Genomic DNA, 15,890 nt, shown 5'->3' on the forward strand with positions numbered 1-15,890 from the left:
AGGAAAAGACTGAGAAAGAGCAGCCACAGAAGTTGGAGAAAGCCAGAGGAGAACATGGCATCATGAAATCCAAGGGAGGAAAATGGTTCCAGAGGAAGGAAACTGTCTCTGTGACAAATGCCACTAAGAGGAAGGGAACTGTCTCTGTGACAAATGCCACTAATGGGTGAAGTAAGAGAAAGAGGGCAGCATAAAGGTCGAGCATGTAGGCTTGGGATTCAGACTGCCTGGGCCTGTGCGGCAGGTCAGGAGAAGTGGCCACCAACTCGGGGCTGCGTCACTAGATGTAGAACTCACAGGCAGCAAGTGACAGCTCCAGAGCTCAGTCTAAATCTGTGGCTTATCTGGAGTTCAACTTGATCACCCTCATGATTATGTGAGGAGTATCCTGGAGTCCCAAGCCTGTGGGGTCTTCCCTTGGGGTCTTCCCACCTGGTCTAGGAGCTGGAGCTGCAGCCTGGATCTCTGTTCACAGAACCTCAACACATTGAATCAGCAGCTAGAGCAAGGCAAGCTCCTGTACAAGCGGCAACTGGCAGAGTGTCGACATCAGGAGAACCTCATTAAGAACCTGACCAAGCAGTGTGACGCCCTGCGGGCTCAGCATGAGGCTTTCCTGGAGCAGGTGGGTTCTTCCTGTTCCCTGCCCTGCGCTGCTCCTCTCCTGGGGGAGGGCAGCCTCTGATAGGATGCCCAGAGGAGAGGATGGGGCGATTTGTTATGGGATCTCCTAGGGGAGGGGGCAAAGGTAATAGGATGGCTTGAGGAATGGTCCCTTCATGAGGACTCCTAAGAGGAGATGATCCCTCTTGGGAACACCTTGAACAAAGAGGGCATTTCAGAAGCTCACTTCAAGAGTGAATCTCTCCTCATTTAGATGGGCAAGGCATTTCTTGGGCCCCTGAGCCAGCTGAAGGTGACTGACTTTGAGGAGATACGGAGCTATCGAGCACCACCAGAATCTGTGATCCAGGTGACCGACACACTGTGTGACCTGTTCCACCGTGAAAGAGGCTGGGCCAGTGCCAAGCAGCTGTTATGCACTGAGGATTTTTATCAGGTAGGGAATGTGGGACATAATGGATGAGGGGAGCAGAGGCATAAAAGGGAGACTTGACAAGGTAAGAATGCCGGAGTAAGGTTCCGAGCATCTATATCACCCCCATCCCTTTTAACATAAACTCTGCCAGGAGCTGGTGTTCTTCCCCAAGGAGAAGATGACGGACTCGGAGGTAATAAAGTTAAGCCTAGCTCTGAACGCTCCAGGTATGAGAGATGCAGCCTTGCGGGCAGTAAGCACACCTGCAGCAAGCCTGGCAGCCTGGCTCTGGGCCGTTCTGCACTACAGGCTGGCACAGCACCGAGTACTGCCCACCGGCCTGCTGCTGCGGCAGGTCGAGGCAACACTGGCTCGGGAGCAGGCCCACCTGGCCCACTACCAGTTCCAGGCGCAGAGGCTCCTAGAGCACAGTCTGGCCCTGACTGAGAAGCTGGAAGATGCCCAGGCTTCCCACAGCCAAGTGGTAGAGAATTTCAGCTGGGCTCAGAGTAGCCAGTATCACAAGTGGCCCATAAAGTCTGCGTTGCTCATGCCCAAGCATTCCTGGACTACAGAGCTCCAGGTAACCAGCCCCTCCCAGATGTCCCCCCTAAGTTCATTTCTGCACCACTGTCCGCGCTTCCCTGCTCCTCCCAGTGCCCTCGTGGCTTCCCCCTGTCTCATCCTACCTCCTGCCACACTTTCCTTCATACCCTGCCTGGCTCCCTCTCTGCCAGACTCCCTGCCTCTACCCTCCTCACTGGCCTACACACCCTCTGGTCTTCCCTTCCACACCAGAAATTGAAGAGGCAGTGCATGACTGTGTTTGGAGATGCCCTCCTGTGTTCAGCTGCCATCACTTACCTGGGTCCCTTCCCACCCCTGCGGCGCCAGGAGCTACTGGCCAAGTGGCTGGCTCTGTGTAGAGGCTTTCAGGAGACCCTGGGCCCAGACGATGTGGCACAGGCCCTGAAGAAGAATCAGAAATCTGTCATCACACCACCAAAAAGGCCCCTGCTCTCCACACGCACTCCCTTTAGCCTTCTGGCCTTACTGAGCTCCGAATCCGAACAGTTCCAGTGGGACGCAGACCTGAAGCCCCAGGCAAAGTCAGCTCGCCTGGCAGGCCTGCTTCTGCGAAGTCACACCCACTACTACAGTTGCCGTTGGCCTCTGGTGCTTGACCCGAGCAAGCAGGCCCTCATCTGGCTGAACCCACTGCCTCTGGAACATACTAGATGTTTGTCCCCAGCTCCCACCAAGGGCAGAGGTAAAGCCAGGGGCAATAATCACAATGCTTCTCGGGTGTCTGAACTGCCCAGTCCTGTAGCCATAGTGATCTTCCCTTTCATAATGAAGACATTAAATTATTGTGGCCAGGGAGTCCCACATTTCACCAGCCTATTAAATTACGTCGCATTTACATCTTTTGGCCCATACTGCAATGATTCGGAATCAATGTGACTGACCAGTCCATGACCTTCCACTTCCCTGGTCTGCTCAGCACTACTGCTCAGCGCTCAGAGCTTTTTAACCCAAATTTGTCCTATGTCAGGAATTCTGGGGAGACACTTCTATTGGTTCTTCTTGGATCAGAGACCCATCTGGGTGGAATGTGAGAAAGAACATTTCCTAGTGGAAGGAAGGGAGAATGTTTATTTCCCAGAGGAAGGGGTTAGGGGTGAGAATAGCAGACATCTCCAATGGAAAGTGTATAATAAAGGGGTCTGTCACATGGGTTCTATAATCAGACTATCTGGGTCAAATGTCTGTCCCTTGCTAGCTGTTCACCCAAGGCAAGATACTTAATCCCTCTAAGTCTGTTTAGTTGCCAATAAAATGAGTATCTTAGTTGTACCTATCTCATACAGTGTTGTGAGTAGTAAGTACGGTAATTCACATAAAAGAGGTTCACACAGTGCCTAATATAAACTAAGTTCTCCAAAATGTTAGTCATTATTACCTCTAATAGATTATTGCCACCATCGTTACAGTCCATCGCTCGGCTCCGCACTACTTTACACTGTGCCCATGCGCCGTTACAATGCCCGCTTAGAACTATCGTATCGGTAACTATAAATGAATTCGCCCCCTAAGAGACACCCTGTTGAATACAATTCTGAGTCCAGGAACTCTGAATGGTGTCCATTGCTCTTGATTAGATCTTGATGTGGTTCTCTGTGCTTCTGTAACCTGTGGTAGATTACATGCCATCTCACTGCACCAATGCACTTGATACGCAAAGTGAAGCAAAATGGAATCAAGATAAATACGATAAACTTCCTGCTTAGAAACTGGGAAAGGGTAAGAAACACTTGTTTCTTGTCTCTAGCATGTACTGTATGTCAGATAGACAGTAAGGCAAATGATTAGCATTATTCACTGGCTATGGAATTCTTGGACAGCTAGTTCAGCCACCCTGGGTTCTGATAAATAGTATAATTTTCTTTGCCCATTGCCCCCAGGGCTATCTACAACAGGAAAGTTGGGCAAGAGTCTCTTGTTTGTAGCTGTTCTGCCTTAAATGTTTATTTCCCATTGTAATCTGCAAGAGGGTTTAGGATTTGCCTTAAAATTAAGCAGAGACAGATTACTTGTTACCAGACAGGGGATTTTCTGCTTCACCCCATTAAATCTCTCATCTTTTCCCTGCAGATTTCATTTGTAAGGACTCGTTAGCTATTAACCAGTGCCAGAATTCTTGGTACATTCTCCTTCTTGAATTTAAACCATGCCTTCTGGCTTCTGTCTCTTACCATTGGTTCTGGTATCTCCACCAGTTCCACTAAGCCTTGGTGTGACTGTCATCCATCTAAATCTCAGCCTTCATCTCAGAGCTGTAAGTAAGAAAATAGTCTGAGTAGTGAGCTGAGGCTGATTGGCCATGGACTGTAGCCCCTATTACTTTGGGCTGTATCCAAATCAAAGGTGGAGAGGGAGACTATTATCTTTGTCAAGCAGGAAGTGTATAGAGAGAAGTGCTTGGAATGGACCTGGAGAATCAGGTTTTCCTAAGTAGCCCATAATTTCTTACTCTATGCAACATGAAGTAGAGAATCATTTTTTACAAATCAGCAAGGGGCATGACTATCTTATCATTTATGGTCTGAAATTGCTTGATATGAGCAGAAAGGAATTTCCTTAAAGTTTCTCTCATCTAAGCAGAGAAGTAGCCAGCACACTCCAATATCTTCTAAATCCACTAAAGTTCAGTGAGCACATGGTCTAAGTCCCATGAGATAAGCCTGCTTCTTACCTACCATATAGAAAGAAAAACTCTCATTGCTCCTCCAACCCCCATCTTGCTGTATCAGGTAGGAATGTTATCACTACCTATAATAAAACCCAGCTTACCATGGCTTATACAAATAGGGATTTCCTTATCTCACATTATAAAAAGTATTGAGATAAGTACAGGGCTTCAGTGTTGCCTCCAAGCACCCAGATTCTTCCATCTCTTGCTCTACGATCTTTAGCATGTCGGCTTATCACATTGTAGTGGGTTGAATGGTGGACCCCCCAAGAGATATGAATGGAACCCCTGGACCCTATGAATGTGAGCTTATTTGGAAAAAAGAGTTTTTGCAGATATAATTAAGGACCTTGAATTGAGATCACCCTAGATTGAGTTGGCCATAAATGTAATAAGTGTCCTTATAAGAGAGAGAAGAGAAGGCATAGGTACACAGAGGGAAGGCCATGTGAAGATGGAGACAGATAGTGGAGTTACGTAGTCACAAGCCGAGGAACTCTTGACACCGCCAGAAGCTGGAGGAAGCAAGGAAGGAGTCTCCCTTAAAACCTTCAGAGGAAAGGCAGTCTTGCCAATGCCTTGATTTTGGACTTCTGGCCCCCAGAACTATGAGAGAATAAGTTTCTGTGGTTTTAAGCCACTGTATTTGTGGTAATTTCTTATCGAATTGGCCACTATCCCTCCAAACTTCATGTCAGAGTTGCTGAAAACCGTTTCTGTCCCTTTTGTCGGGAAAACAAGAAGTCTTCCAGAAGTCTGAACAGTCAAATGTGGAGGCAGAATGTTGGCTCCCATGACCTCTGTCCTCCAGTGCAAACTCCTATAATTGTGTTCTGTTATGTGGCAAGAGAGACTTTGAAGATGTAATTAAGGTGACTAATCAATTGATCTTAAGATAGAGATATTATCCTGGATTATCTGGGTAAGCCCCATGTAGTCACCTGTGCCCTTCAAAGAATAAAGGAGGAAAGAAGAGAAAGTCCAAAAAATTTGAAACCATTGCTGGCTTGAAGGTGGAGTGGGCTACAGGGAAAGAGTGGGAAGGAAACCATAAGCCTGGAAGAGGCCCCAAGTCCCAGATGAGAACTCCAGTTAATGGCTTGATTTTAGCCCAGTGTAACCCTGAGCACAGCATCCAGCCACGTTGTGCTGGGCTTCTCTAACCTACAGAACTAAGATAATAAACAGGTGTTGTTTTCTGTGTGTTTGTTTTTTTTAGAGAAAGAGAGAGAAATATCGATGTGAGATAGAAATATCAATTGGTTGCCTCCTGTATGCACTCCAACCAGGGATCAAACCCAAAACCCAGGCAAGTACCCTGACTGGAAATTGAACCCACAACCTTTCTGTGCACAGGATGACGCTCCAACCAACTGAGCCACACTGGCCAGGGCACAGGTTTTGTTTTAAGCTGCTAAGTTTGGGGTAATTTGTTAAGCAATAGGAAATGAATGTACCAAACTGTAGACCCAGCAACCTCCACTTGCTCACTTGTTAAATGCTTAATACTTATAAAAATTCTTAAATTCTTTGATACTTAAAAAATAATAAGTATTTCTCTTTTCCGGCTCCTGTGGTAGATGAGGCAAAGGAGAAGGGCTTGGGATGCCTGTTGGTGAGCCAAACGTCTCTGGCCACCACATTGCGCAGGACTTGGCTAATTCCACCGTTGGTGGCCTTTCACTTACAAGCTCTGATTTCTGTATCAGTGATGACTCTTTTAGTTGTTAGTGACAGATTAGCTTCAGCAAAAAGGGTCATGCACTGACTCTTCTACACAGAGAGAGGCGGAAATGGAGCTGTTTCCCGCTCACCAGAAGCCCTCCCTGGGATTTTAGAGTAACAATGACGACAGTTAACATTTATTGACTGCTTACGAGGTCAGTAAGCAGCTGAGTGCTTTCTATGTGTGATTTCATGTCCTCTTCACAGTAACCCTCTGAGGGTCTCCCTGATACCAACCCCATTTTGCAGATAAGGAAACTGAGTCACAAAGAGCTTAAGTGACTCCCCTCATGAAATGGAGCCCTTGGGTGAGTGGTGCCCCGAGCAGGCTAATTCCTCCTCTGAGAAGGGCTCCCCTGCATCTTTCTGCACAGGGGAGGGCGACGGGAGAAACCAAGAAAAAGAGTATGGAGAGGAGGGCACGGAAGAGGAAGACAAGAGACAAGAGCAGAAGGCAGAGGAAAGTGGAAAGGAGGAGGCGGGCACGGGGGAGAAGCAAGCGCCGGAGAGCACGGAGGACGGGCCCGAGGGGCGGGGGGCACGGCCAGCCTCCGAGGACCAGCCTCCGCCCGCTCCCTGCCTCCGCGTGCTCTCGGGCTCTGACCCAGACCTGGGCCCTCAGCTCCTGGAGGCGGCTGCCTGTGGTGAGAGTTGGTTCCCCCACCATGTCCCTCTTCTGCCCCCCCCCCCCCCCCCCGTCGCCCCTAGGCCTCTCATACCCCACTCTGATCTCAGCAGCCACCTTCCTCCTGGGCACTAACTCTGTGGGACAGCCTGGGGCAGCCCTGCTGTCAGCCAGAGGGGAGCTCTTCAGAGGCAGATTTTGCCCATGGGGGGCCTACATGCTGGCACGGTGGGCAGGGTGCCCTTGCTTCCCCCCCACAGGCCTGCCCGTGCTGCTGACCAACATGGAGCTGGGCCTAGGGTGCCAAGAACTGCAGTGGCTGCTGCAGCGGGGGCAGCTGAGCCCAGCCCGGGTGCAGCCTGGCTTCTGTCTCTATCTGAGCACTACCCTCCCCCTCCGTGCCTTGGAAAGAGGTGAGGCCCAGTGGGTAAGTGGCCAGCATAGCTTTGTGGACATACTGGGCCCCTAGCTTCACTCAGTCCGGCCCAGAGCAGGCTCAGGACTATAGCAGGGAACCATGCTCCCTGTGAACCCCACCCTCTGGCTCTGTCAAGGGGAAGGGGTTAAGGGTCTCCCACATGATCCCAAGCGCTAGGTTGTGAACTGCTGAAGGGGCTGAATGTGCTGGATCTGGGCCTGAACATGGACATCCTAGAAGAACAGATGCTGCATGAAATCTTGTGCGTGGAGCGTCCCGAGCTGAAGAACCGCTGGCAGGACCTCAAGATGGGAGCCCTGGATACCTTCAAAGCTGTGGAAGCTGCTGAGGTGCTCAGGGGACTGCTGGATGGGTTGGGATGAGCTCTGGAGGGGCCCAGGTGTGGGGATGGAGAGGCGTGGAGCTGATAGGGGACTGTGTGGGAAAGGGGCAAATCCATGCAACAATGACTGTACGCAGGAGCGGCTCTTGCTGATGCTGCTGTTCCAGAACACGAACAGTAAGGATCTAGTCAAGTTTCTGCGGGACATGGTAAGGACCCAGGCAGAGCTATGTCAGCTGCATGTCTACTACGAGGAGCTAGAAGACCTGAGGCTGCAGGAGGTGGAAATGTGGGTACCCTATCGGCGTGTGGTCCAGCATGCAATCACCATTATCAAGGCCCTTATCCCACTGCACGACCTGCTCCCACCTTTCCGTATGAGCCCAGAGAACTGTCTGGCAGCCACCAGGAGGGCTCTGAGCAGCATGAAGCAGTGTGAGGGCCATCGGGGACCGGACTTGCCCAGCCACCTGCTACAGCTGAGAACACAGCTAACCCGCCAGCTGCTTGGCAACACCGTGGCTGAGCTGGGCCTGACCCATATGCCCTTGGTAGGTGCCTTGGGTGCTTTGGCTCTGCTGCAAGTGGCAAGGAAGGCATCACATCTGGAGGGGCTGGCGCTTTGGCCTGGACTGGCAGCCTCTCCCAACATAGGCTATAGCAAGCCAGTCCCAGATGTGGCTCGACCAGCCTGGCTAGGGCTGAGAGCCTGGCAAGAATGTGGAATGTTAGAGCTGCTGCCCCCATTTGCGGGGCTGCGTTTATCCCTGGAAGGTCACTCCAGTGTTTGGCAGGCTTACCTGTCATTGTCATCCACAGTGCTGGGGCCTGCACCTGGACCTGGGCCTGATCCACTCAGCCTCCTCCAGAAGCTGATCCTGTGGCGTGTGCTGAGACCTGAGTGTCTTGCAGGTGCCCTGGCAGATCTCACCACCAGCCTCCTGGGCCGGCCCCTGGATGAAAACCTGAGTGCTTCCACTATACCCTTTGAACACAGTGAGGCTACTCAGCCCCTGCTGATCTTGTTGCCACCACCTGGTCACCCCACAGCCATCTTGCATCCCCTGACTGCCATCCAGAAACTGGCTGCCCAGCACGAGCAGGTTTGAGCCAAGCCTCTTGGCCACTGAGCAGCCAGGCTCTTAATGGGTTAGGATGGGGTGGGGGTGGTACCTCCCAACATTCTCATGGATCTTTCTGGATTACTCAGAGATTTTGGGGGTCATTGTGGCTTTACTCTGGGTCCCTTCCATCACATTAGGACCACTTCAAGTTATTCTGACATCTCTGTGTGGTCCCCAGGGGCAGAAGCATCTGGAGGTGATAGCCCTGGGCTCTGAGGCCTGGGACCCAGTCTCCGTTGTGGTCAGCACTCTACGTCAGGCTATGCACAAAGGGCACTGGCTGGTGCTGGAGAACTGTCACCTGATGCCTCACTGGCCAAAAGAGCTGCTACAGCCCTTGCTGGGACTGCTGGATGGAGCCAAGGGTGGGTTTGCTGCCGAGAGACTTCCTAGGAAACTCTCCTTCACTTGGGCCTGAGCTGGAACTCTCAGGTCTCATAGCCAATCCCTAGCTTCAAGCCTGTCCCCTCTATCTATCTAACTCCTGACCCTTAGCCTCAAGTCAGATCTCTAGACTTGTGCCTGACCCTCTCTAACCAGTGATTAATCTCAGTCCCATGTCTGACCCCTAGTGGTCTCGGACCTCGAGTTAGAACTGCTTTTAGCCCAACCTGCAAGCAGGAATGTGGTCCACAGAGACTTCCGCCTTTGGCTTCTTGTGTCTGCAGAGGCTATTTCTTCCTTACCAGGTGAAGAACTGCCCCGGTCCCCCCCAGGCTGGGAGGGGGGAAGGCAATTGCACTGTACGAACTCAGCACTCTCCTTCCTCCCCAGCTGTGCTGACTCAGCACTGCAGGCCTGTGTTCTGGGAGCAGTCCCTGGAGCTGGGCCACATCTTGATCAACAATGTGGAGTTAGCCCAGCAAGGACTTTCTGGGCAACCCCTTACCAGGACGTTGCCTCTGCTCTTCCTACATGGCCTCCTGCTACACCGGCAGCTCTATGGAATGAAGCTGCAGGCACACAGGGGACACTGGTGAGGGCCCCACCCATCCTGCTCAGTCAGTCAGTCACACAGCAAACACTGAGTGTTTTCCACAGGCTGGGTTCACCTCTGGGGAGCACCAAAGTGTGAGGGCAGGGGGAAGCCAAGGAAAGCTTCTCCAAGGACTTTGGGATCTTGCTTTGACTTGAGTCTTCAGGTGGAGATGGGGCCTTTCTGAGCAGAGGGAATTAAGCTTAACAGGGGTGAGAAGATGGCAGTGTGCCTGAGATGGACGTGCTGAGGGTTGAGTGGGAGAGGTGAGGCTTGTGGTAAAGGGCCTTTAAGACCATGGCAAGGGGACTGACTTTATCCTGTTTTAAGTAGGAGAAGAAATATGACCCTATTTGTCTGTTGGAAAGATCACTCTGCCTTCAGTGTGGAGAATGGACCAGATAGGGCTGGGCTGGAGGCAAGTAGAACAGTTTTAGGAGGCTCTGGAAGTCTCAAGGGAAGAGAGATCATGGTGGTAGGGACTAGGGTAGTCACAGCAGGAATGGAGAGTAACTAAGGGGTGAGGAAAGAAGGAGTCGAGGGTGGCTCCCAGATTTCTGCTGTGAACAACTGGGTGGCCGGTGTGGAGGGATATGGTGATTTCTATTGAAAGCAAGTTGTATTTGAGGTGCCAAGTGACAATGACTAGTGAACCATGAGTCTGGAGCTCAGAAGAGAGGTTTGGGCTCGAGAGAAAGATGTCAGAGTCCTCAACATATAGATGGTTTTGAAACCCTACTTCTTGTTCTCCTCCCCCAGGAATCAAGTGACTCTGACCCAGGTCCTTCAGATGCAAGGCCAACTGTGGGCCAGCCTTAGCAATCCCCATGCTGCCATGCAGGAACTGGCCGGTGAGACCCTTCCTGTCCCCCATGTAGTCATCTGCCCCCAGGAGAGCCTGGAAAAGGGTGGAGGTGGGAGTACTGAGCCAGGGACATCATTTACAACTTTGGTTTGGGAAGTGGTAGAAACTGGAGGGGCTGGAACTGAGGGCCTCTGCCTTCAACTTCAGCTTCAGTTTTCTATGGGGGTCCTCTGGGAGACAGCAAGGACAGGGAGGCCCTGATTAGCCTCATACGTACCTGCTTGAGCCCCAGCAGGGGGAGTTGCGACCACCCCCACACGCCCCAGGATCTGCTGGCCATGCTGATGCCCAGCCCAGGTAAGCTCCAGTCAGGCATCTGTGTTGGGGGGGGGGGAGCAGTGCACTGTTACCCTCCTGGGAAGGTGACTGGTGGCGACAAAGGGGTAGCAGGGGCAATAGTCACATAGTTATCAGGTGATGGCTTAAAGTGTCAGAGGAAGGCCTACCCCCTGGGTCTGGGGCGGGGAGAGTCCACCTTGTCTCTCACTCCTCACCTCCACCTCCAAGAGCTGGGCGAACTGGATGCTACGGCAGAATGCAAGACCCAGATGCACCTACTGCCCGCACCACCTGAACCCGGGACCTGTGGACTGACCGCTGGCCCCCAAGCCTGGCTGTTGCGACGCCAGAGTCGCGCTCTCCTGAGCGCCCTGCGGCGGAGTTCACCCGCTTGGGTGCCTGCGCCCGCGGATGGCTCCCGGCGCACGGAAAGGCGGCTGCGGCAGCGCCTGGGGCTAGCCGCGCGGAGGCTGGAGTCCTTGCAGGCTCTGTTGGCTGAGACCACGCGCCGAGACGGGTCTGGCGCCGGGTGGATGGTGACGGGGCGAAAGGACCAGCGGACCGTGGAGGGCTTCCTCCAGATGGAGGTGCTGGAGCTGAGCCAGCTGGTGAGCGCGCTGCAGCGGGACCTCGGCTGCCTGGGGCAGCAGCTGAGGGGCGCGCCCCCGTGCGCCGCCCAGCGCTGCGCAGCCGTGGCCCACGCGCTCTGGGCCGGCCGCCTGCCTCTGCCTTGGAGGCGCCATGCGCCTGCCGGGCCGCAGCCGCCCTGGCACTGGCTGCGACAGCTGTCACGCCGTGGGCAGCTGTTAGTCCGTTACCTGGGCGTGTGCACGGAAGCACCAAAGCGCGTCTTTCACCTGTCGGCCTTTCGCCACCCTCGCCGCCTGCTGCTCTCACTGCGCTGGGAGGCCGCCTTTGCTATGGGAGCCCTGGACCAGGCTGCCCCCAGCCCGAATGTGCCTGGTGGCCAAGGCTCCAGCTCCAGTCATTTTCCCCATAAACGTCGGGTGCTGAACAGCAACCCTCTGCACCTCCAGGTATCCTCCTTCATTTCCAATTCCACCCCCTCAACCTCCCTGATTACACTTTGCAGCTAACCCACCTTGCCTCTTGGGAATCCTGCCCCCCCAGTAGCCCCATCTGCTTCTCTGATCCCACTCTAGAAGACCCCTTAGCTTCCCAGCCCCTCCTAACTAGCTTCTGGCTCCCCCAGGTGGTGAACAGCCCGAAGCCCACCGTTCCAGAGATGGGCCTGCTGCTGGTTGGGCTACAGCTCTGGAATGCCCAGTGGGATCCGCTAGCAGGGGCCTTGCAGGACAGCCCCTCCAGCCAGCCCAGCCTTCTGCCTCCAGTCAGCGTCAGCATTCAGGCCAGGGGCACCAATGACCTGCCACCCCCTGCAGGCCTGGCTGTATATTCCTGTCCTGTGTACTTGGAAGGGTCCCCGGGCACTGCTAGGCTGCACAGCAGGAATATCCTGGTGCATCTGCCCCTGCCCACCAAGCTCAGCCCCACCATCTGTGTTCAACGCAGAGTCCATGTGTGTAGCCCACCCCTGACCTGAGCCTTAAACCAAAATAAAGGTGGAGTGATCCAATGAAAGAGTTCTGAGATTTATAAGGAGTGTACATGTGTACGCACTGAGACTGTGACCCACTGAGGGGAAAGCAGTGTGCACAACTGAGGAGAGAAGAGGTGTGTTCACAGGGAAGGTAGAAGAGCATGTGTGTCTGGCAACAGGGAGAGGGGAATGTGGGGACACTATGAAGAAAGGGGCCTGGTATTGGTCATAGGCAGATCTGGGGATGGCTAGGACGCAGGATCCCAAATCCTTGCCCAGCTCTCTACTGTAGTCTCAGCATTTGTGTTAAATCCACAAGGGGTATTGTTAAAATATATATATCTTTATTGATTTCAGAGAGAAGAAGGGAAAGAGAGAGATAGAAACATCAATGATAAGAGAGGTCTCATTGATCAGCTGCCTCTTGCATGCCCTCCACTGGGGATGGAGCCCACAACCTGGGCATGTGCCCCGACCAGGAACTGAACCTTGATCTCCTGGACCATAGGCTGATGCTCAACCACTTAGCCACACCAGCTAGGCACACAAGGATAACATTAGAACTCAAAATTATTTCTTAAGGGATTTACTGGTATTATTGGTATTGCTGCCCTAATCCTGCCCTACCAGTCATCCCTTCCTCTACAGTGGATAATCTGAGTGAGCCATCTACACACACACAAAAACAAGCAAAATAAGATACAAGGTCCTATGTTCGCTGAACAATTATTTGTTGAGTGCTTCTTTGAAGCAGGTACTCTGCCAGGCACTAATAAGGTTGTTCTAATAGAGTGAGACAGACAATAAAAGACGAACATATAAATAAGTTAAATTTGATGATTTTTAAGTGCTATAAAGAAAATAAAGTAGACTGATATGTTAGAGGGTGACTAGAAGGGAGCAGTTAATACAGGTTGGGTGGTAAGGGAAGGATTCCTGAATATTTGAAAGGGAGGAGTGTTTCCGGTAGAGCCCTTGGTAGGTGCAAAGGTCTTGAGGCAGAACAACCTTGGGGTGTTCAAGGAACAGAACGTGTAGCTGGAGCATAATCAGTGAGGGGCAGAGTGAGTCAAGAGGATGGAAAGGTATAGAAAGGGGCAGATCACAACCCTTTATAGAAAGGCTGGGGATTGAGCCCACAACCCGCGCATGTGCCCTGGCTGGGAATTGAACTGTGATCTCTTGGATCCTAGGTCGATGCTCAACCGCTGAGCCACATCTGGCCGGGCACAACTGACGCCTTTTAACAAAAGGTGGTGCAAAAAGGCAAAAAGCTCCACTTTCCTCAGAAGCCATTCCCTTTTCTTTCCCATGGTCAACCAGGGGCATGGCTGTTCCTTCAGGAGAGGAGATTAGCAGAGTACTGAAGAAGTCCTTTTGGATAGACGAACCCTCTATCCATGTTTACCATCACTACTGTTTATCCAATGGGAGCAGGGAGTGACAGTGAGGTACCTGTAAAACCATCTGAAATTGGTTGGTACAGAATATTTTCTACAATTCCACACCATTCTCTGGACTGAAATTCATTTTTGAATTATGCCCAGCCCAGTTATTAAACTGAGTCAATTAGAGATTATAAAATAAATACCATATGACAGTATAGCCCAAATACAATGTAAAAATATTCCAGATTTGACAATTTCACTACTGAAATTGTCTACCGGATAAATTGAAATCCCATTAAGAAAGTCCCAAACAATGAAAGGAAGTAGGAAGTAAGACTCAGAACAAAGGGGAGAAATGTGTGTTGTCCTGTCCCGATGGATGGGACCAGATGGAGTAGAGACAAGAGAGGGAGGAGTGGGACAAAATCATCGTGACCTGGGACTTTGAGAGGGAGCAGGAAACTGGCACACAGGGGCCAAAGAGGCTTTGGCCCTTTTCCCTCGTGGGGCTTTAGAAGGGAACTGCTCTGCAGCGTGGACTTCCCTTGGCCCCAGGAGCATTCTGAGGGCAGAGCGGCATGGTCAGGAAGAGGTGTCCTATTGGTGTGGATGCTAAGTAGAGATCCTGTAGGCTCAGTGGAGTATGGAAATCACTGTGACCCGCAGCACAGAACAGTGTTGTTGCGAGGAGGCCAGATCAGCAGGGGAGGGGCACAGGCCCTGAGAGCTGAAATGGACCAGGCCACGGATTCATCAGCTTTCGAAGCAGATGCTGGCAGAGTGCCCGGGCAAGAAACTGGGCCAACTGCGCCCAGAGGATTCAGCTTGTGCACACCCGAGAACCGGCGCTAGGCCAGGGGACCCCTTCCTTCTGAAATCGAAATCCCTTCCCTCTATTCCCAGATGCCACTTTGGAGAGGAGCAGAGGTAGAATGGGAGCAATTTGAGTTTCTGGGCATTTATTTCAAGGAGGGTAAATCAAACCCAAAGAGACTGAATTACATGTATTTCTAGCCTCTTCCACTATTTGGTGGAGTGCAGGATGGAAACTATTTGGTGGGACGCAGGATTGTGAGGAAGACATATCAGCAGTCGAGAAAGGAGCTAAATTGTATTTGCATATCCAAATTTATGAGGAAATCTGTGATCGGCTCTGTACACTTCATGCATTAATCATCCAAAGACTGAAAATGTCGTGGGTTAGCACGCTGAAACTCACCTGAAACTCAGTTATTTCTGCAGCTTTTCGGTCTAATTTGAAATCCTCATTCAGAAATAGGGTAAGTAGAGGAAATGTCTGAAATATAAAACAGTACCATTTTCATCCACTAATGCCCAAGAAGCACTGGTATCTACATGATAGGTACTATTATTATTCCATTTTACCAATGAGGAATCTGAGACACAGATTCAGTAAATTACCCAGGGTCAGAAAACGGCAGAGCCAGTTTTTGAATACAGGCATTTCTCTGCAAAAGCCATTCTCTCCACAGCATTCTGTTGCCTCTGGGGAGGCAGTGGGAAAACAGGACTCCTCATGCACTGTTGATGGGGGTACACTGCGGTAGTTATCCTGGGGAGCAATATGGCATTTAATTAATACACTGTTCTAGCAATTCTGCTCCCAGGTTTATATCTCAGAGTCACACACAAAATGCATTGGGAAGTGTTCAGTCCCACTCTACTTTCTGAAGGAGTCTGTGTAGGATTGATATTACATAATGTAATTTCTTCCATCACTGGTTGATAGAATTTGCTAGTAGAGCCATTTGGGCCTGGAGTTTTTTGTTTTGTTTTATGGGGGAGGTTTTCAATTACAAATTCAATTTCTTTAGTAGATATAAGATTATCAGGTTTTTGACTCTTGAGTTTGAGAGTTCTTTATTATTATAGATGCTAGTCCTTTGTTAGGTATGCAGTTTGCAAATATTTTCTCCCAGTCTATAGCTTCCTCTTAACAGAATCTTTCATAGAGCAAAAGTTTTTAATTTTGATGAAGCCCAATTTATCCATGTTTCCCTTTATAGATCAATCTTTTGATGTTGTTTTAAAACTCTTTGCCTAACCCTAGATACCAAAGATCTCTCGTTTCTTTCCTACAGGATTTATAGTTTTCTATTTTACATCAGTCCATGATCCATTTTGTGTTAATTTTTGTATAAGGTGTGAGACTAAGTCAAGGTTCTTTTTGTCTGTCTGTTATTCATTTGATAATATTTATTGAGTATTTACTCTATGCCAGGCACTGTTCTAGTCAGGGGAGTTACAGCAGCAAGGCAGAGCAGGTCCCTGCC

The 15,890-nt window shown here is 51.0% G+C and overlaps 1 protein-coding gene across 1 annotated transcript in view; it reads left to right on the top strand.

Moving 5' to 3' along the window:
- The window catches only part of DNHD1 (dynein heavy chain domain 1), a 57,804-nt gene extending 45,562 nt beyond the window's left edge, over nucleotides 1-12,242 (top strand). The window contains exons 28-42 of the mRNA XM_081155502.1: nucleotides 476-625; nucleotides 878-1,060; nucleotides 1,191-1,622; nucleotides 1,838-2,309; nucleotides 6,392-6,661; nucleotides 6,903-7,055; nucleotides 7,232-7,410; nucleotides 7,541-8,506; nucleotides 8,706-8,892; nucleotides 9,100-9,216; nucleotides 9,302-9,503; nucleotides 10,263-10,354; nucleotides 10,516-10,665; nucleotides 10,876-11,684; nucleotides 11,861-12,242. Of these exons, the coding sequence (XP_081011628.1) occupies nucleotides 476-625; nucleotides 878-1,060; nucleotides 1,191-1,622; nucleotides 1,838-2,309; nucleotides 6,392-6,661; nucleotides 6,903-7,055; nucleotides 7,232-7,410; nucleotides 7,541-8,506; nucleotides 8,706-8,892; nucleotides 9,100-9,216; nucleotides 9,302-9,503; nucleotides 10,263-10,354; nucleotides 10,516-10,665; nucleotides 10,876-11,684; nucleotides 11,861-12,211 (4,713 nt within the window). The 3' untranslated portion in view covers nucleotides 12,212-12,242. The remainder of the gene's footprint in view (nucleotides 1-475; nucleotides 626-877; nucleotides 1,061-1,190; nucleotides 1,623-1,837; nucleotides 2,310-6,391; nucleotides 6,662-6,902; nucleotides 7,056-7,231; nucleotides 7,411-7,540; nucleotides 8,507-8,705; nucleotides 8,893-9,099; nucleotides 9,217-9,301; nucleotides 9,504-10,262; nucleotides 10,355-10,515; nucleotides 10,666-10,875; nucleotides 11,685-11,860) is intronic.
- The last annotated feature ends 3,648 nt before the right edge of the window (nucleotides 12,243-15,890 follow it).

Source organism: Miniopterus schreibersii (assembly GCF_964146895.1).
Source record: "Miniopterus schreibersii genome assembly, chromosome: 12".
Lineage (NCBI taxonomy): Eukaryota > Metazoa > Chordata > Mammalia > Chiroptera > Miniopteridae > Miniopterus > Miniopterus schreibersii.